This window comes from Porites lutea, chromosome 8 (genome assembly GCF_958299795.1).
Source record: "Porites lutea chromosome 8, jaPorLute2.1, whole genome shotgun sequence".
NCBI classification, from domain to species: Eukaryota; Metazoa; Cnidaria; class Anthozoa; order Scleractinia; family Poritidae; genus Porites; species Porites lutea.
The window spans coordinates 10,958,069-10,979,431 of NC_133208.1; the positions used below are offsets into that span (position 1 = coordinate 10,958,069).

At 38.6% G+C, this 21,363-nt stretch overlaps 2 protein-coding genes across 2 annotated transcripts in view; one reads left to right on the plus strand and one right to left on the minus strand.

Moving 5' to 3' along the window:
- The window catches only part of LOC140946078 (renalase-like), a 9,482-nt gene extending 844 nt beyond the window's left edge, over positions 1 to 8,638 (minus strand). Inside the window, exons 1-4 of the mRNA XM_073395149.1 lie at positions 8,311 to 8,638; positions 4,843 to 4,991; positions 944 to 1,303; positions 1 to 294 (exon numbers count right to left, since the gene is read on the minus strand). The exon at positions 1 to 294 is cut by the window's left edge and continues 844 nt beyond it. Of these exons, the coding sequence (XP_073251250.1) occupies positions 1 to 294; positions 944 to 1,303; positions 4,843 to 4,991; positions 8,311 to 8,582 (1,075 nt within the window). The 5' untranslated portion in view covers positions 8,583 to 8,638. The remainder of the gene's footprint in view (positions 295 to 943; positions 1,304 to 4,842; positions 4,992 to 8,310) is intronic.
- Positions 8,639 to 8,732: 94 nt separating this feature from the next.
- The window catches only part of LOC140945185 (WD repeat and FYVE domain-containing protein 3-like), a 57,367-nt gene continuing 44,736 nt past the window's right edge, over positions 8,733 to 21,363 (plus strand). The window contains exons 1-8 of the mRNA XM_073394238.1: positions 8,733 to 9,685; positions 10,957 to 11,307; positions 11,879 to 11,934; positions 13,197 to 13,441; positions 17,999 to 18,153; positions 19,236 to 19,496; positions 20,654 to 20,860; positions 21,208 to 21,305. Coding sequence (XP_073250339.1) covers positions 8,908 to 9,685; positions 10,957 to 11,307; positions 11,879 to 11,934; positions 13,197 to 13,441; positions 17,999 to 18,153; positions 19,236 to 19,496; positions 20,654 to 20,860; positions 21,208 to 21,305 — 2,151 coding nt within the window. The 5' untranslated portion in view covers positions 8,733 to 8,907. The remainder of the gene's footprint in view (positions 9,686 to 10,956; positions 11,308 to 11,878; positions 11,935 to 13,196; positions 13,442 to 17,998; positions 18,154 to 19,235; positions 19,497 to 20,653; positions 20,861 to 21,207; positions 21,306 to 21,363) is intronic.

A 21,363-nucleotide genomic window follows, 5' to 3' on the forward strand; every position in this document is an offset into this window, starting at 1 on the left:
GGGCTGAGCTGATGCAGCCATCAAAATTTGTGTGTGTGAATGCATCACCACAAGCAATCAGTAAAGGTGAGGAAGACAATATTAAACAACCAGGAGCTCCCTCAAATCCACGGATCACTTGTGAATATCTCCATCTTAGACAGCGACTATCTATAGGGTTAGGAAGATCAGGGATAAGTTCTCTTGCATGTGATATGAGTAGGTTCTTGACAGCTTCCTGATCTGTGTCCCAGTGCTTTAAGCTGAACGACTTGGATGCATGTATTAAGAGAGATGGGCCAGTGTCTGTCGGATCTGATAAGCAGAGATAAAATATAACATTGTAATCAAACTAAGCCTAAATTTCCAGGAGATACTGGTCTTTACGTTGCCAGCATCACAGGGAAATCACGGTATCTTTGATTCGCTTTATTACATGTGACTTCTTAATTCTTATTTGTACAACAACTAATTAAAATAGCTTTACACCTTAGGAAAGGCAAACAACTAGGCACTTTTAAAATTTACCCTCCTCAAATTTTCTCAGAGCTGAATGTATATATTCAGAGATCTGCTTACTTTTTGTCAGATCGTTGAACTAAGGATATGTCAGTAGACTCAACAGTGATTGTTTCGGAAATGCCTGCACAGTAACCAGGCAGCATGACTGAGTGGTCAGGGAATCGGACTCGAAATCCGATGGTCCCGAGTTTGAGTCCTGCTCTGGCCACTTGCTGGATATGTTCTTGGTTGTCCCAAGTTCAAGTACTTGGCCACTCTTGTACATAACTAACTGGTTACCTCCTGCCAGTTGTCCAGTTGTGTGTGTGTGTTTTTTTAAACCCTATTATGTTATAATTGAATTATTTGAGTGGAGTGCCTGTAAACTAGGTGGACAAACTAAGCGCTCTTTCCACTATAAACAATTGCCTTTAACCTTTTAACCTTTAATGTAAAAACCTACCTTTATTGAATCTTTTCCGGGAGTCAACAGACAAAAAGGCCAAGTTTGGGTCTCCAATCACGTACTTACAAGTCCATGGTACATTTATTTTAGATCCCACATCAAAGTACAACCCCACAGCAAAGCGTGATGAATACTCCACATTTTCCAAGGAAAGTCTTTTACTTTCTATAAAATCTTGAATTGAACCCTTTAACCCAAGCAGTTGAGGAACTGGAATTGTGATTATAACAGATTCAAATTCTTCAGTGTTATCTTTTAGGTCCGTTACTTGCCACACTTTCCTTGAGCGTCCATCATGTCCTGGCTTCTCACAACAGTCTATCACATTACAGTGGGTCTCATAGGAAACCTTGGATTCTGCAAATTAATTAAAAAAAAGAAAAATATGATGACAAGTGTTTTCTGAAAGGACTGGCATTGGTGATATTAGAACTGATCAACTAAAAGTGAAGTTTGTCACGGTGTTGTAACATTTTCACCTCATTAACAAGAGAATTACATTAGCAACTGAGGGACACATCTCATCCAAAGAGTACAGAGAGAGGGACACATCTCACCCAAAGAGTACAGAGAGAGGGACACATCTTACCTAAAGAGTGCAGAGAGAGGGGCACATCTTACCTAAAAAGTACAGAGAGAGGGCATGTCTCACCCCAAAGAGTACAGAGAGAGGGATACACTGACCCAAAGAGAGCAGATAGAAAGACACATCTCACCCAAAGAGTACAGAGAAAGGATACATCTCACCCCAAAGAAAACAAAAAGAGGGACACTTATCACCCAAAGAGTACCGAGAGAGGGACACATCTCACCCAAAGAGTACAGAGAGAGGGACACATCTCACCCAAAGAGTACAGAGAGAGGGACACATCTCACCCAAAGAGTACAGAGAGAGGGATACACTGACCCAAAGAGAGCAGATAGAAAGACACATCTCACCCAAAGAGTACAGAGAAAGGATACATCTCACCCCAAAGAAAACAAAAAGAGGGACACTTATCACCCAAAGAGTACCGAGAGAGGGACACATCTCACCCAAAGAGTACAGAGAGAGGGACACATCTCACCCAAAGAGTACAGAGAGAGGGACACATCTCACCCAAAGAGTACAGAGAGAGGGACACATCTCACCCAAAGAGTACAAAAAGAGGGACACATCTCACCCAAAGAGTACAGAGAGAGGGAAACATCTTACCCAAAGAAAACAAAAAGAGGGACACTTATCACCCAAAGAGTACAGAGAGAGGGACACATCTCACCCAAAGAGTACAGAGAGAGGGACACATCTCACCCAAAGAGGACAGAGAGAAAGATACATCTCACCCAAAGAGTACAGAGAGAGGGATACATCTTACCCAAAGAAAACAAAAAGAGGGACACTTATCACCCAAAGAGTACAGAGAGAGGGACACATCTCACCCAAAGAGTACAGAGAGAGGGACACATCTCACCCAAAGAGGACAGAGAGAAAGATACATCTCACTCCAAAGAGTACAGAGAGAGGGATACATCTTACCTAAAAAGTACAGAGAGAGGACACGTCTCACCCCAAAGAGTACAGAGAGAGGACACGTCTCACCCAAAGAGTACAGAGAGAGGGACACATCTCACCCAAAGAGGACAGAGAGAGGGATACATCTCACCCCAAAGAGTACAGAGAGAGGGATACATCTCACCCCAAAGAGTACAGAGAGAGGGATACATCTCACCCAAAGAGTACAGAGAGAGGGACACATCTCACCCAAAGAGTACAGAGAGAGGGACACATCTCACCCGAAGAGTACAGAGAGAGGGATACACTGACCCAAAGAGAGCAGATAGAAAGACACATCTCACCCAAAGAGTACAGAGAAAGGATACATCTCACCCCAAAGAAAACAAAAAGAGGGACACTTATCACCCAAAGAGTACCGAGAGAGGGACACATCTCACCCAAAGAGTACAGAGAGAGGGACACATCTCACCCAAAGAGTACAGAGAGAGGGACACATCTCACCCAAAGAGTACAGAGAGAGGGACACATCTCACCCAAAGAGTACAAAAAGAGGGACACATCTCACCCAAAGAGTACAGAGAGAGGGAAACATCTTACCCAAAGAAAACAAAAAGAGGGACACTTATCACCCAAAGAGTACAGAGAGAGGGACACATCTCACCCAAAGAGTACAGAGAGAGGGACACATCTCACCCAAAGAGGACAGAGAGAAAGATACATCTCACCCAAAGAGTACAGAGAGAGGGATACATCTTACCCAAAGAAAACAAAAAGAGGGACACTTATCACCCAAAGAGTACAGAGAGAGGGACACATCTCACCCAAAGAGTACAGAGAGAGGGACACATCTCACCCAAAGAGGACAGAGAGAAAGATACATCTCACTCCAAAGAGTACAGAGAGAGGGATACATCTTACCTAAAAAGTACAGAGAGAGGACACGTCTCACCCCAAAGAGTACAGAGAGAGGACACGTCTCACCCAAAGAGTACAGAGAGAGGGACACATCTCACCCAAAGAGGACAGAGAGAGGGATACATCTCACCCCAAAGAGTACAGAGAGAGGGATACATCTCACCCCAAAGAGTACAGAGAGAGGGATACATCTCACCCAAAGAGTACAGAGAGAGGGACACATCTCACCCAAAGAGTACAGAGAGAGGGACACATCTCACCCGAAGAGGACAGAGAGAGGGATACATCTCACCCCAAAGAGTACAGAGAGAGGGATACATCTTACCTAAAAAGTACAGAGAGAGGACACGTCTCACCCAAAGAGTACAGAGAGAGGGATACATCTCACCCCAAAGAGTACAGAGAGAGGGATACATCTCTCCCAAAGAGGACAGAGAGAGGGACACATCTCACCCAAAGAGTACAGAGAGAGGGACACATCTCACCCAAAGAGGACAGAGAGAGGGATACATCTCACCCCAAAGAGTACAGAGAGAGGGATACATCTTACCTACAAAGTACAGAGAGAGCACACGTCTCACCCAAAGAGGACAGAGAGAGGGATACATCTCACCCCAAAGAGTACAGAGAGAGGGATACATCTTACCTAAAAAGTACAGAGAGAGGACACATCTCACCCAAAGAGTACAGACAGAGGGATACACTGACCCAAAGAGTACGGAGAGAGGGGCACATCTCACCCAAAGAGTACAGAGAGAGGGACACATCTTACCCAAAGAGTACAGAAGGAGGGGCACATCTCACCCAAATAGTATAGTGAGAGGACACGTCTCACCCAAAGAGTACAGAGAGAGGGACATGTCTCACCCAAAGAGTACAGAGAGAGGGACACATCTCACCCAAAGAGTACAGAGAAAGGGACACATCTCACCCAAAGAATATAAAGAGAGGACACGTCTCACCCAAAGAGTACAGAGAGAGGGACACATCTCACCCAAAGAGTACAGAGAGAGGGACACATCTCACCCAAAGAGTACAGAGAGAGGGACACATCTCACCCAAAGAGTACAGAGAGAGGGACACATCTCACCCAAAGAGTATAGAGAGAGGACACGTCTCACCCAAAGAGTACAGAGAGAGGGACACATCTCACCCAAAGAGTACAGAGAGAGGGACACATCTCACCGAAAGAGTACAGAGAGAGGGACACATCTTTCTCAAGGAGTGAAGAAAGAGAGACCCACTTTACCTAAAAGAAGCCTGATTTTCAGCCTTCATTTTAAATTACACACCCGAGAGGTAACGGCAAAAATTCTGGCTAATCTGAAGGGTGCAGAAGGAGAAACAAATTTTACCTCAATGTTAAAGATATTGAGACACACCTCACCTAAAAACAGAAAGAGAGATGCCTTTGAAAAGTACCAAAAAGGGTACAGAAAGAACGACATGTCTAACCCAAGTGCGAAGAAATAGGGACATGCCTCACCTGAAGAGTGAAGAAAATGCTTGACTATACTGTTTATTCCTGAGGGTGCAACAAAGTTTGTGAAGTCATGTTTGGCTGCTTCTTTTTCACCTTCAATAATTCCTTTGAATGGCACCAACACCTTGGCAGATAATAATTCCTGGTAGAATCTAAACAGCAGAAATTAAACAACAGGAATTGGCAAATGTTTTCACACAAATCAGCTTCAAGTCATACAATACCCTAAGCGACAGAGACTTTTTGAAAGGTTTTGACTGTTTCTCTGCAAATTCAGCTGTCCCTTGGGACTTGCTCGTGGCTGCTAGGGTTATTTTATGGGGGATGTCTGTGCTTTAACGATAGAAATGCCATACTGTAAACTTCTGAGTATGAGCCCCCCATTTGTAGGTCTATCTACCCGCTGATAAAAAAATTCATCCAGTTATCACCCCTCCTCCCCCTCCCCCCCCCCAAAAAAAATATAAGCCCCACTCCAGCCTGAAATGGATTTGACTTCAACAACGTTTTGAAGTTTAGCAATCAAATTCAAAAAGCATTTTCAACAGCACTGCTATGTAGCATGTTTTGAGACACTTTTTTAGCCCCCATTCCCCCTAAAAACAAGCCCTCTTATAAAGGGCTTATAATCGGAGGTTTACGGTATTGATGACATAAAATCTGTCCAGAATCTATCATTGTTGTAAATGGGATGAATCTATAATACAGTCAATATTTGCGAAATATTATATCCTTCCTCAGAAGAAGCATGTGAGTTTTGCTTCCGCTTGTTCACAGAACTCAAAACTTGACAATAATTTACATTTGAAACCCCATGACTACCCTATTATGTAAATATTGATTTACATCATCAAAAAATTGCATCTATATTGCTGGTTAGTGCCCCCCCGCTTCTGAATCTTTTAGATCTGCTCCTGTTGTTTTCGTTTATCATTCATAAAAAATTGCTGAAAGAAAACAATACTACTACGGTCGACTCCTGATAACTTGAACCTTCTGGGCAAAAAAAAAGTTTGAGCTGTTGGGAGTTTGAAGGAAATAACCCAAAAAAAGAAAATAAGCAATGGATGGGGAGGAGATTCAAGTATCATACATACTTTACTTCTAGGGTAGCAAGAGTTAAAGATTGATATTTTAAAAAAGGAATTAAGCAACAAAGCTTGATTAATATACAATGACAGACACTCAATTTGAGCTGGAGTGACATACAAGTAAGGACAAAGAATTGTCATGGTTGTTTTGAAATAAATTCAGTGTTTCTGACAGACTTCAGTAAACTTACTTTTTCCAACTCATCATGTACTTGAAACATGGATCGAGTTATCAAGGGTAAAATTGTATAAAAATGATCTGAAGGTAAAAAAAAGGAAAAGGCCTGCGGAAGCCAAAGGCACAAATGGCCATAGCTTATCCCGGTTTCCTTAGTATGAAGCATGCCTAGGAGTACTGCTACTTCCCCTGGACGGGATGCTAGTCCATCGCAGGGTTAGCCCCCAGCAGTATGTTGCCGGCACCCATTTATACACCTAGATGAAGAGAGACAAAGTGGAGCAAAGCTAATTGACTAAGGAAACAATGTGACAGGTGAGGCTTCAACCCTGGACCTCCAGATCGGGAGTTTGAGGTGTTAAACCGCTCAGCCACAGAAGCCTCTACAGAAGGGAAACAAAAATTGCTTCCAGTTAGTGGGAGGTGTGAGTTCTCGAGGGTTTGAGTTACAGAGAGTATAATTACAGAAAATGTATGAAGGAAATCCGGGGGAAATTGATGTTGGTTCCAGTTATTGGGAGTCACCTGGTGGGCACTAAATTAACAGTTCAGAGCTGTTGACCAGATTCTGAACAGATTTATGCCATCAGTACAGAATGTTTTGGGCCAAAACACAGACACCTGGAAGCTGTATTCACAGGCTACACGTTTGATTATGAGAGATAATGGCATTTATTTGCCTGATTGTTACAACTTAATAATTTTAGCTCAGTCCAGTCCATTGACTGCAGAGCGGGAGGTCGCAGGCTTGATCCCTGGGGCCGGACCAATAGTAACTCAGGGTCTTACAGTGCTACGCTCCTTACCGTTGCCACTCGAGGAATGTTTTTGATTAAATTTTGACATCTTTTTGACAGCCTTTTGCTAACTTCAGCCAATTAGAACATGAGAACTGCCAAGGGCAGAGATGTCAAATTATAAGTCCATTCACTCCCTTGGGATTTTACAGGTCTCACAACAAGTGAACGATTATGGAACGTTTTTTTGCAAGTTTTCTCCTAGAAAATGTCTCATACGATGGTTTTGTAAGTAGCATTAAAAAGTATTGTTCTTCTTTGGCTCTCCTGGACGAAGATAAGATTACACTTAGCTACCGTGACTGCCGTGACGAGGATTGCGATATGGTGAATGTTTGTCAAGCAGATTTTTTTGTGGCGTTCTTGCAAATGCTTCTTAATACAGTGAAAGAAGTGAAAGACCACGACTACAAGAAAATATTTATTCAAGCTAACGAAGTTGACTCTGCGTGCCCTTGCAAAATGAGGTGAGGGAAGTTTGGCTTGTAAAATCCAAGTACCTGGCGATGAACTTAGTTGTTTAGAAGTTTAGAACCCAAACAACTGTTGTTGATAGTGAAATTGTCGTCTTTAAACTGAACTTCAGCTGCAGAACTGAATAAATGTGCCACGGACATGTAAACTTTCATTCATTCTCAGTCAATGCTTAGATGGAAAATTTCAAAAGCAAATCAGAAAACAGATTATTCATTAAAACGCTAGCTGTGGCATTCTTAAAAAGAATTGAAAATTTCGCACTGCTTGAACCGGCAGCAAATTGTTGCCATCGAGTCTCTCCAACGGAGACTCTGTGGAGACTCCATGTATTCTGATTGGCCATCTGATATCAGAAAGTTGTCAAAAAGATGTCAAAATTTTATCAAAAACTTTCTTCGAGTGGCAACGGTAAGGCGTGTAGCACTATAAAATAACTGACAAATGAAGATACTCCCTTTGCAATGCAAGCAGCTTGATCTTTGTGTAGCTCGGATGACCATGTATAATGGCGGTCCCATCTCCAGTTGGAGACGTAAAAATAGTGTCCCCAGTTTTTACTTTCGTGCTAAATACTCTGACACTCAAATAATAAATTTAGTGCATTTTTTTTCTACATAAAATTCTACAAAAAATAAATTTAGTGCATTTTTTTTTTCTACATAAAATTCGTTCTCAGGTTAAACCAATATTCAGCCTAGTTAAATTCAGAATTTCCTTTGTTTCATAGGAGACAAGGAAAATTCTGGTTTAACCTAAGAGGGAAATTTGCCCCTAAATCCGTTTTGCTCTATCCCTTACGTCAATAACCTTTGCATTCTTAATTTTAGTATTATGTAATGCTGCGGGATAAGCTAAATAAGGTAAGGTTCGCATCGTACCATTTTTATGTATGATGGATATATATAATTCAGAAGGAATTTACACGTACCTATCGTGAGATTTTAAATAATACTCCGATGTAGCTGAAATGTACTGGGCTCCAAGGTCAACGGAAGACAAGCCTTTCGAATCGCCTGGAAATCTATTTGTGTTCATTCTCCCCCCGGCTCCCCGAGATTTTTCCCAGACGGTGATGTCCAAGAGCTCTTTTGGGAATTTTCGCCGGAGTAATGCTGCTGACACTGACCCTGTGAGTCCCGCACCAACGATAAGTAATCGATGAGGTACAGCCATCTCGCCTTTTTCGCTCGTAAATGACATAATAAGTATTAATGTTTTAGAAATATTGGGCCGTTTTTGCGCCCTGTCTCAGTCGGTTAGTGGTCCGAGTGGTCTGTCATATAATATCAACAAAAAGTAACAAGATGTTTTTAAGACCAGCGGATATCCCCATGAATGTATGAACGCAGCGAAAACGAGGAAGAAAATGGACATCAAAGGACATCACTACAGCTCATTTGCAAGGTTTCTTCGCAGAAATCTAGGCGTATGGACGTGTTTTGCTTACGGATCTTGATTCCTGTGGAATCTTTAAAAAGGTAGACTCAGCAAGATTCTTAACATCGCGCTGGAAAAGGTCGCAAAAATGGAGTTCGTCAAAAAGGTTCTAACACGATCTGGAAGACCAGTTTCCAATGTAAATCAAAGCTCCAACCAAGATGAAGCGCTTTCCTTGATGCATTTGCGAAAACTTTTTATGGAATTCCTTCATTCGCCTGTCCCACTTACAGTGCGTGAACAGGAATCTAAACTCTACATGATGTTGCCCTTGTTTTGCAAGGTGTTTGGACAGGCTAAGCCTAGCAGTATGACCGAAAAGTTCGGGGACGTTTGTCAATTTGCCGCTCATGTTTCTCGGCTTATGGTGAGCGAAATTCGTCGACGAGCGGCTAATCAACCCAATGAAACCGCTAGTAAACTAATTTTTGCTTTCTTGATGCGTGATTCTGCGGAAGACACTGTTTCTGGTTGGAATCTTTTAAATACACTGAATATTTTAGCTTCAGCTGATACTCCTGTGGTGGAATGCATGGTAGCTGCTAGCCTACCCTCCAATATGGTCAAATGTCTTTATTTATTTTTTGATCTACCTCTTCTTGAGAAAACTAGTGACAAGAGTACTGAAGACTTGCAAGATGATGCTTTAACGGTGCAGAAACTATATTCCCAAGTGTTGGTAAAACTATGCAATTATAAGGCTACTTCGCGTGAGCTTGTACACACTGATGACTTGGCGTTACTTTTTACAGCTATTTCTTGTCCAATTGCCAAACACAACTTACAGTGGCGAACCTGTGTGTCAGAGATTTTAATGATTCTCACACGGTATGGATTGGATAGGGAGGTTGTTAATTATATTCACAGTAAGTATGCAATATTAACGTACAAGTGATAGTAAAAAAAGTATCTAATTAATTAAGCTATAGTCTTTTTGATTTAATTACCATAAGACAGTGATATTCTTGCTTTGGCAACTAGCACTGAGCTGTTATTAGTAATGACAAGTTTTGACTTTTGTTTTCCAAAACATTTGGAAGATTTGAGTGATTCAACTCAAAAATCGCTTCTAAACTATTCTAAATATGTGATAAAAATGATTTTTCAAACAATGGTCATTTTGGCTTTTATCAAAAAGTAACAAAATAAGATAAATACATCAATATCTTAAAGAATGGAGTTTTATTTCTTTCCTTTTACTCTTGGTGTCCTTGTTACTTGTGGTATATTGTACAATATATGATCAACTTTCTATTGATGCTTATGATAAAGCTACTAGACTGAAAAGGTGAATATTCTTTCTTTGAAAAAAGATGCCCCACAGGTTGGGGTATTGTTGTCTGGACTTGTCATGCCCAATAAATGAATCTGGTGCAAAATTTTTGTTGATTGCTTTGCAACATGTGATGAATTGTTTAGACTGCAGTCTTGACATGTTTTGAAACAGAAGTATGGGAATTTTTGGCAAAAGTTTTATGTTACAATTTTGGGAATAATAATTTTTATCCTTTCCCTCCCAAGATCAAGATTCAAGAAGAGATCAATGTTTATTTTTTAAAACTCTTGGAAACAAAAGAATAAAATAGTAACCTTTTAGATCTGAGGATGATTATGACCCAGTGAGTACATTTACAGTATGGAATTTCATTTACAGAATGGAATTTTCATTTACAGAATGGAATTTCATTTACAGAATGGAATTTTCTTTTACAGAATGGAATTTCATTTACAGAATGGTATTTTCATTCACAGTATGGAATTTTTCATTTACAGAATGGAATTTCATTTACAGAATGGAATTCTCATTTACAGAATGGAATTTCAAACCAGTGATGTCTTCCACCCCCTCATTTTTTCCTATTGCTCACCAGCACATAATAGTGATAAAAGAGATACCATCGCTGTGATAAATGATTATTTAAAGCACAAAAACTTGGTTTTGAAAACTTGTACTTGTGCTCAGTCTCATATTCATACTCTCACGTAAAATTCTCAAGTCTGCTGATAAGATTTAATTTGAACATTCACTCTATTGGCCTTTCTACAAACTCAGAAGTTAAAATGAAAATTTTATTTTATTAAAGCTTACTGTAAAACTAACAGAGTTGAATATTCAAGCATCTGCTTCTTTTTGAAGGTAAATCCTGCCTTGCACAGTGCCTGATGAACATGAGAAGGATTCAGCAAGTCAACCCTTTAGAGCTTGTAGAAATGATTGTCACCTTGGTCTGCTGTCTGAAAGACTCATCTGACATTTCACATTATTTACTGGCTGATTTTCGCAGCTGTCATGGTTATCTGTTTTTGTCAGACTTGTTGTTGACGTTGGGTGAGACGGCAGGGAGTGAAGCACGGGAAGCTTGTAGGAATGTTGTCTTGCTTGTGTCATCACTTGTAATGATTGGTCATGTAACTCTAAGGCCTCTCATCAGCATTGGAGCTCCATTCCAGGATCCCACCTTTCAGATTCCAGAACCTCTGGGTGGAGGTTTGTTACATTTTTAGTGTTGATTTTTTTATCTTTGTTTTTTCTTTGTTTGGTGTTGGTGTTGTGGTGGTTATTATAATTTGCTAACCTTGCAAAATAATTATCAAATCCAGCTAATTTACGGGTAGTCCACTCAAATAATTAGAAACAAATAATGAAATAACAGGAAATTAAAAAAACCCAACTGGCAGGAGGCAACAAATTGCCTATTTACAAGTGTGGCTGACAGAGAATTTGAAATTGGGACAACTGAGATCAAATCCAGTAAGTGGCCAGAGCAGAACTCAAAGCTGAGACCGCCTGATTGCGAGTTTGAAGTGCAGGCCACTCAGCCATGTTAGACTGAAAATATTAAGCAGTATAATACCTCCTGTAATATGCATGACTGGTAAGACTACTATAAGTTGTTAAAAAAGGCAACTTAATGAATTGCATGCATCGTGTAGTGACATTAATTTGTATAAAGTTTGATTTAGAGTGAAACATTAATGGCTATTGTATTTTGCTATGCTAGCTAGTTTTGCACTAATGTTGAAAATATGAAGAAATTTTGCTGGTCTTTTTTCTGCAGGAGTCAGTGTAAGAAATATTGAAGCATTTCAAGTTCTACAAACTGTTTTTCTCAAGGTACAAAATTTTTTTGATAGTATAATATAAAATTGTTAATACATTATTAATCATTCAAAATATTTTCCTGTTTCTGACTGGCTAAAATCTTACAAGTAATTCATCAAAACCTGCTATTGTCGACCAAATTTGGAAGAAAAATGATATGTGAAAAATGATGTCAAAAGTTCAGCAAAATTGCCAGATTATTGGACCATCAACCGAGAAGACCTGGTAAGGAGGTTGAGTTGTTTTGGTAGTGACTACGAAATGGCGGAACATTTCACTTGTTTCATGAGGAAGAAATACTAGGCGAACTGTTGGCTAAAAACATAGCAAGAACAGCAAGAAGACAACTTGACGGACAACATCTATTTGGGGAATATTTGCAGACCTGAACAACCCTTTATCTCCTAAACTTGCCGTTAAATATGCACTATTGATGAAAAACTTAACATCCATGGAAGTACATGTACATGTAAGCATATTTTGGCTTGTTTTTAAACTAGGAATTATTTTGAATGAATAATGAAACAATTATTGAATTTGGCTTTGGTATCAAGAATTATGGAGATTGAGGAGGATAGATTTTCATTCCTTACATATGGCTTATACAGAGGTTGGGAGTGTGGGGTTTCCCCTTTGGCTGCACTCCATTTGCCTAAGAATTTTTTTCAAGAAGTGCTGTGTAAGGCTTGTGAAGCAGTTCCTGGTCACTATCTGGGTGCAAGGAGTTTAAACATGCAAGCTGAACCATTTTAGGCTGTGTGTGTTGCAGAGTCCTTTTAAAGCTTACCAGATACTTTAATTTTCTTTAACTAAGTTATTATCTACTGTGCATACCACTATTACTATGTGTAATTCTAAACAAAACCAATTCCTTTTATGGGAGTGCATAAGCTCACAATGATTGCCTGCTGATCCCAATATCATTGCCTTAATAACTTAGTTTGTTAAAGATTGCATGGCACTGACAAGGCAGTTATAATGTTCTTGAATCTCTTTGAATTGTTTTTCAGATAGAATAATTTTCTTTCGCAAATTTTACAAACATTGTGTACAATATTGCAGTAACAATGCCTTAATTTAAAAGCAGCCATGTTCTTGAACTTGCCCAGCGTACAATGTACTTGGCGTACCACCTTTTGATATATATATTCAGTGCCAGAACTTTAGTTTATTCAAATTGCCTCCTCTGTGGTACCAAACAAACTCTCCATGAATAATTATAGGTATTGATATATTTGCAGGAGTACTCAAGTGGTTATTGCCTTTTCTTTTAGACATCAGACAAACTTCTTTGCCTTAACATTTTGGATTGCATCAATAACATCTACTGTTCTGATAATGCCAATTTCTTCATCCTTGAACCACAACATACCTTGTCCCTGTTTATTGAGAAGGCACCAGACAAAGATACTGAAGTACAGGAGAAAACCTTCAAGATCTTGGAACTGGTGATTTGTAATTTGAATTGGGTTCCATGTCCTGAGTTGATCTCTGTCAGCTTGCTTTTTAAAAACAAGAGGTAAGATATAATCGTTTCTTGTTCCATTTATTATCAGGAAGTTCCTGTGCTATAATATCCGTAAACTACCACTTTAAACCCCCCAGTTATAGGCCCATCTAAAGCTACTGTAGCTGATTATAAGCCCCCCTCTAGATTTTATTTTTACATATTAAAATAAATTCAATGTATTATGACATTTTGAAGGTTTGTTTAAAATCAGCAAATGCAAAACAAATTTTGACCAGCATTGCTATTTTGTTTCAAAGTGATTTTTCTATTCCAACTATAATTCTCCTTGGATATGTTTCAAGTAAAATTTGATTTCAGGTTAATTTTTTTTTAACCAAGATTGATTCTCAATTTCCTTTGTCTTCTAGGGTTAGGAGACATTGCAGATTGAGAATCAACCTAGGTTACATGTATATAAAAATAACCTGAAATCAAATTTGACCTCCTGGAAGCCCTCCTAAAACCCCTTACCGAGATATATGAGCCCAGTGCTTATAGGTGGCATTTTACAGTATTTTATTTTTTAGGTTTACAATGCCTCACTATTATTATAAAACTTATACATCTGTCTGGATTTCTTACAAGGTGCCTGTACTGAGTCTCTAGATGGTCAAATCCAAGGAGCAATTATTACTCACCCTCCCCACCCATGAAGCTTATGACTAGTCAATCACTTCCCCCAAGCTCTGCTAGTAGGGTTATGATTATGAGTCTCTGCATTGATTTGGCTGGCCTAGGCCACAGGAAAAATTCTCTGACTTTGCACTGCTTTCTGACATAAAGCTCCAATCAAAGTGACAGAATCTCCCCTCCCTAACCCCCTGGTTTTCACACAAAACAAGGAAGCCACCCACTTAGGATAGGTCTGGGCCTGGGCTCTCAGCTGACACCTAGCAAGACGGCAAACCCCCTGGTTTTCGGCTTGAACAAGGGTATCGCCTGTGTTCAAGCAAAAACTTAGCAGGCACCTTTTAGCATAATCACTACGCAAAAACTGCATATTAACAGGAAAGAGTTGATAGTATGTTACTTAAAAGTCTGATGCAAGACCAGCAATTTAACATAATACAAACAAATATAAATGTGGAAAAGTGTCAAAACAATGAGTCCAATACTAAAGGAACAAACTAAAGCCCACAGAATCATTGACTAGAGAAATTACACAACGAAGCAAAATCCAGAGTTTGAAGTAGATAATGTAGTTTGTGTAACCTTTTTGTTCTCTGTCTGGCACTGCAACAAGGTGATTATGAACTAAATTTAATTGACATATTTTCTCTAAAAGGGCCATGACCAGACATGTCTGGCAATAGACCTTTCCTGTATTCCTGTAAACAAAGGCACCAACTTGAGGCTTGGGTGGACAAAATACAGTGATTTGTATGAAAATGTCCACCTGAGCCTTGTCCTTGTTTCTTTATGTTTGCTCACTAGAGCGTAATGTGGGAAAGGTCTCTTCAAGGGTTAAACCAGTCAATACCCAGTTTCTGACTGGACATAGTTCATTGACCAGCTGTTATTTCAAGTCCTGCCTTAGTTGTGAAATAACTAATAATAGTTGACAGCTGCCTCCGCTCTGTATATTGGTCATTGTGTAGCTCTTTGAAATAATAATTATATTGATTCATAAGTAAGTTTTCACACAAGTTTGACCATATGTGACCTTCTCCAGGAAAATGACACTAACGGTTTACCATTTAACGGCTTAAAGCGTTAAGAACCCATTAACTAAGCGTTAAAACGGCTTGGGAAAGCGTTCAAGTCGTTAGTAAAACTGTTAAAAAAATTTGCCTTGCCGTTAGAAGCGTTAGAGAAACCGTCAAAGGCATTAGTCAAGGTCGTTCAAAGCGTTAGAAAAAGTCGTTCGAAATTTTGTTCCAGGATGTTGAAAGCGTTCGGCAAAGTCCTTAGATTTGCATTCTAGGATGTTTAATGAGTGAGTTCGTCAGATTATTCTATTTTATGTCCTTTGAAATTATAATTGTCAGGTTATCGCTCTACATTCGTTAGATTATCGCCCAATCTGTACTCGGTTAAAACCTGTAACACATACGTTTTCTCACACTTTCATGCGTTTGTCGTTCAGGCTACATTCGAACACTTAAACATACGAGCATTTACATATGTACGTAACAAACTATTAATAGCAACATGTAAACGAATAGGTTTCTGATTATTTACCTGTAGGTGCCAGTAAACCACTCCTTCTGTTGGACTTCACACGATCTCAGTTTACACATTTTCACAAAGATAACTATCATGTCGAATAAATTGCAGTTGAGCGTACAAATCTTCAAGTTATAAGATAAAAGCCGATAATTCTGTTTACCGTGTCTATTGTCTTTTTATGAAAAAAAAAAAGAAAAGAATAGGATTTGGATGACCGAATGTTATTCTTAGCGAAGGCGAGCGAAAGCAAGTGAAAGCACGCAAACTTACTATTCGTAACAGGACAGTCCGCGTGATGCGTTGAGGGCAAGTGCTGGCGAACCGTGAAAACAAAGATAAATGCCAAATGTCGAGCACAGAGATTTGATATTTCCGGCCGTATCGGTATCGAAAATTTGCGTCCCAATTAGATTTCGCTTTCTCATTTAGATGTATTGTTAAATGCAACTTTCTTGATTGATGTAAATGAAAAAAGATTCGCTTTCCGCGTCTGATATGTATTTATAAAATATTTGCTCTCTCGTTTGATGTATACCTCGATGTTTAGAACTTTCGTTTTCCATTAGATTTTCTCTCAGACTTGTAATTTTAGATATCGAAGCAATAAATAAAATAATAAGTGGATAATTTTTGTCTGTGTTTTTTAAGTTCCATGGGACAAACGTGGGAATACCTGCATGACATCAAAGGACTGGGACTGATGACGATGTTGCACTTGAACGGCGACATCGTCAGGATCGATCGAACTAAAATGCAGCAATCAACAAAGTAGTGGTAAAAATTCGCTTTTTCAGTCAAGATATGATCAAGAACAGGGAAAATGTATCAATTTTTATAATTTACTTTCTAGAAAAGCTCTTACTTATTTTCAAAACGGCCACAGCGCGAGACTGGAGCAAAAACTTCGAACTCGTGCACGTGAATGTTTGCGTACTAGTAAAAATAATAATAACCCGAGAAACGGAAGTAACATTGCGACTTTTGGTCCATGACTTGGATGAACGTTGGTGAGTAATAAACGAATTTTAAAGATTGGGTTTTTAACTGAATTTTATCTGTTGTCTGTCTCCCGAGTTTTATTGACTGAAACGATTTGAAATGTCAGACAGGTACAACTGATTTTATTGCGCATTGTTTTATAGTCGTTGAAACTCTTTTCTCTGAGCTGTTATCACTCGAAACGTTTGATTTTTATCAAACGTTCTCTTATTAGACCGTTAGATTATTGTTTCTTGAAGCCGTTAGTCCGCCCGTTAGAAACGTTAAAAAAAGTCGTTAGGAAAATGAAAGCAAATCCATTCGAATGCTTTTGTAAGCTGTTAGATTTTTTTGCCTACCCGTTCAAACCCGTTAGCCAACCCGTTAAAGGCGTTAGAAAAGCCGTTAACAAGCCGTTTGTTAGCCATTAGTTTTTACCCGTTAAACGGAAAACCGTTAGTGTAGGTTTTCGTGGAGAAGGTCACATATTCCATACAATAGGTGAGAGTAACAACAGGAAACGCAAGGTCCCATGCACTGTTTCACTTCGACTTACACAGCTTTGATCTGAAAACATTCTCAGTTTCGAGGATAGTTTATTCTAAACCATAAGAAAAGATAAATTCTAAAAAGAAGTTGGAATTTTTTGCTATTTCTCTTTCACTTTTTACAAACAGTTCATTTTATTTGCCAGAAGGAAAGCCTTAGAAATTAAAAGGTTTGATCAATTCACGCTTGCGCGTCCTAGGCTTTTTTTAAACTTTGTAAAAGGACATCTGTAAGCTGGGAATAAGTCACCACAGAATTCGTTTGTCGGCAAATTTCTGTAATCGTCCATCGTTCTGCTAGTGATAAGCTAGCCGTTGTTCAGTCATCTTGCTTGTTTAGGACTGAGTCTTATTCCCTCAAAGAGAGAGAAAAAGTGTCTGGAAAATTGTTTCCAATCAAAGATTTGTGAACTAATGTCTGGCACACTCTCAAGTGTTTATATATACACAGTTATACACACATTATAACTTTATCTGCACTTAACAAGTGTTGTTTGGTCCATAACTTTCAAAACAGGTGCTCCACAGAATGTCACTGATAACAGGTGACGCTAAAGAGTAGCAAAGTATGACTAAACAATAAATGTCGCAAAATCTACCTACGGGTAACCATCTCTTGTGGGCGTGAACAATAGAAACATCATTACCTACCGATTCCCCGCAGGCGCTGTTGAAGCAAATCGAGATTTTTTCTGGCATACTGATTGTATATTTCAACTGTAAGTCTTTCCCTAACATACGCGCAAGTTACTAGTGTGCCTTCTCAGGATTACGCCGGGGCAATTAAACATTGTGGGAGTCGAGGTAGTAAAGAAATATCTTCAAGATCCTTTTGATTAAGATATCTTTGTATTTTCTTCTGTTTTTCCAGTTTGTCTGATTGCCATCAAGGAGCCCTCTGCTTTCTTATCCGTATTGTCAGTTATGATCCCAAATTCAAAGAAGTGTTCAGAGATGTTGGGGTACTGGAAGTGCTTACCTATTGTCTCAAACAGTATGCCACTGATTTAAAGGAAAAGCGTGATGGTAAGTTTATAATGGACATGTTGATCCTTCCGTGCCAATATAATATGTACCTAGAAAGACACACAACCATCTAGGAAAATTACCTCTAGATCAGCAATGATCTGATAGCCACATTTATTGCAAAACTGCTATAAACTTGTTGATGTACATGTAAAATACATGTAAGTTTAGTGGATGATATTGTGTTCAAATCAATTATGAAGTGTATGACACAATCAGAATGAAAATCCAAAACGATTTTGTGGGAAAAATGGTCCATACATGATTGTATACCACCATTTGCTGAGAGCTTGAGGATGTGAAAAGAGCTTTTTCTACAGTCTTCAAAGGGATTTTTAAAGAAATATCGGCTTTTCCATACCCAGCTAAGGGTCAACAGAACCATTTTTTTGCACATTTGGCACAGGAACACCCAAAAAGCTATTTGTGGTATTCTTTATGGCACTAATTTCATGATAAAACAAACTTTGTGCCTTAATTTGTTACGTATCAACACACAATAATTTACGTGCCAGTTGTACTGGTAACAATATTTCCTGTTCATTCTGTGCTTCTGAAACCAAATTGTAAAACTTTTAGTCATTGGCTCTTTGCAAAAAGTACCAGTGATAAGAAGTGTACAAGCAAGAACACTGTACTTGTCCTGTAATTTGCTTCCCTGTCACTTCCACTGTAGTGTTGTTTAGGTTTGTTGTCTGAAAACAACCTCAAAAGAATTGGTCTTAGAGAAACCTTTGGTAATCATAACTTTTTTCTTTTTTCTGGGCCCAGAAATGAATGTAAGTCACTTTTGTATTTATGAAATAAATTCTAGTTCTTTTCCTCAAGAAAGGATCATGAATGAATAATTAGGGCTAGAAACAAAGGCAAATGAGAGTAAACCCATATAGGTTGAAACCATTTTAACCTGAATTTCATTTTAACCTACTCTTAATTACACAGCATAAACATCCCAATCAATTTTATATTACCCCTCCTTGGATTAGCTGCATTACTGTGAGAATTGCTTGTTAATGTTTATTCATGATTTATTCATATAAAATGATATAATAATGGTAATCAATTTTTATTTTTCAAATCAGAAGCTCTGAAGGACTCCAATTCTGAACCGGATGAGAGTGCTGCATTTGAAGACAGTGTAGATGCAGGTCTTACTGATTATCCTTTTCTGCTGATGGGATGCCTCAGACTTCTGTTGGAAAATAATCCAACCAATGCCACTATGTTCCGTGAATGTGGAGGAGCAAGATGCATCCACGACATTGTACCATACTCCACATCTAGGACAGAAGCCCTGAAAATTATCAGAGAACTGATTCTTGCTGGTGGTAATGATGATCTAGGTAAGATAAAAATTGAAAAGTGGATTTAAAATTTTTTTACAGTATTAGTTATAGCTTGATGCTTGTAAGTGACACAAAAAAATTAGAATAGGACATATATAGAGGAGGAAGAAATGGCTGAGTGAATGAAAACAAGGACTCTGAGCGAAAGGTCACTTTTGGGACTTAATTCCCTGAAGTAGGGTCTCTAGCGTTCTAGAAAGAAGAGGGGGAGACCTCATAAACATTAGCCTGAATTTCAGGTGATTACTTTGAGTCGTTTTTAGTCCCTCAGTAATGTGTGAATTGACCAGCCATTAATGCTGTCCAATGACGTCACTGCTCTTTTGCTTTAATTTATGGAAAAAGTAAAATGGCAAACAAGAAATATTGTCTGGACATGTCTACATGATACAGAATTGCGTTACTCTTTTTGATCATAATTCATGTTCAACGTTCAAACTGTCAACTGCATGCAGTATTCTGAATGAATCTGTTGTAATTCAATAATCAAACTCATTGCAATCATGCAATGAAAGAAATACACGTATGAAACACTTCAAAAACACAACAATTTGCTTTAATTGAAAAGAAGCTATTTGGTCCTTAACGAAGAATAAAGAAAACAAAAAAGAAATGGTAACAGAATCATTACACGTGATGCCTGTGGAAATGACAGGAAGGTCAAATTATAACTTAAATCTCAGAAAACTTCGCATAAACAAAATCACTGCCAAAACCACAAAGCAGCTCTAAATGGAAAACCTACCATCTCTTTGCAACGATTCTTTGTTCGTAGTTCAATATTATTTAACAATTCGTAGTTTAGAAGACAAGGGCAATTTGCTGTTTACGATAAAGATTGTTGAAATTATTGAACTTCACGCAAGTGTGCCAAGCATGCGATCTGCTGATTATAAAACAACAGTCCCGCTACAGTTTTTGATAATTATACATAATTATGCGAATGTTTGGACAATCAACCAATCAAAATCACTACCTGGTTTTTGGGTAGTGACATCACTGGACGGCATTAATTGGCCAGTTGATTCAGACGTTGCTGAGGGAGTAAAAACGACTTGAATTAATCATCTGAAATTCAGGCTACGTGAACAGTGTGTTTGATTTGATTTTTATAGATGTAAATTAATGGTAGGAGCTGTTTTTTTTTTTTGTAGGTACACTTCTTGGCTTAATGCATTCTACTCCTCCATCAGAGGTCAAACTAAAATCAGATGTGTTAGATGCTTTACTGAAGGTGTTTGATCTTGACCCTAAAACAAGAGCTGTGTTCAGGGAGGTGGGAGGGTTTGTGTATGTGATGTCAGTACTGATCAACATGGAAGGAAGCTTAGCTGATCCTGTCTCAGTGGCATGGAAGGATGGTGAGGAGAAGACAAGATAGGTCATCTTTCATATAATTCAAATGTAGGCTTGAATAAAGAATGCCAATATTTAACAAATTATTACAAAGATTGAACCTACTGTAAGGCCCTTTTCTAACAATTTACTCATGTACTGTCAATATGAAATGTTGATCTGTGTTTCTAATGGTAAAAAGGCTCAAATTAAAATAACTTACATTGTATCTAATTCCTTCTGCGAAATTTTCAATACCCATCAAAGCTGTGGTATCATTTTCTTTCTGAGAAATATTATCTTTTTGTGAACACTGGATTTTGCACTGCATAAAGTGGCAGCTTTGAATAGTTTTTCTTTTTTTTCATTATAGCGAATCGAACTCATATTCTAAATCTTCTGCGAATAGTCTTCCATGTACTGACAGCTGCCATTCAAGATGATCCAGCCAATAAGAACTTCATGGATGAGGTATGATTTTCGAGTAATTAGGGGATATTTTAAAAAAAGGCACATCTTTTTTTCCAAC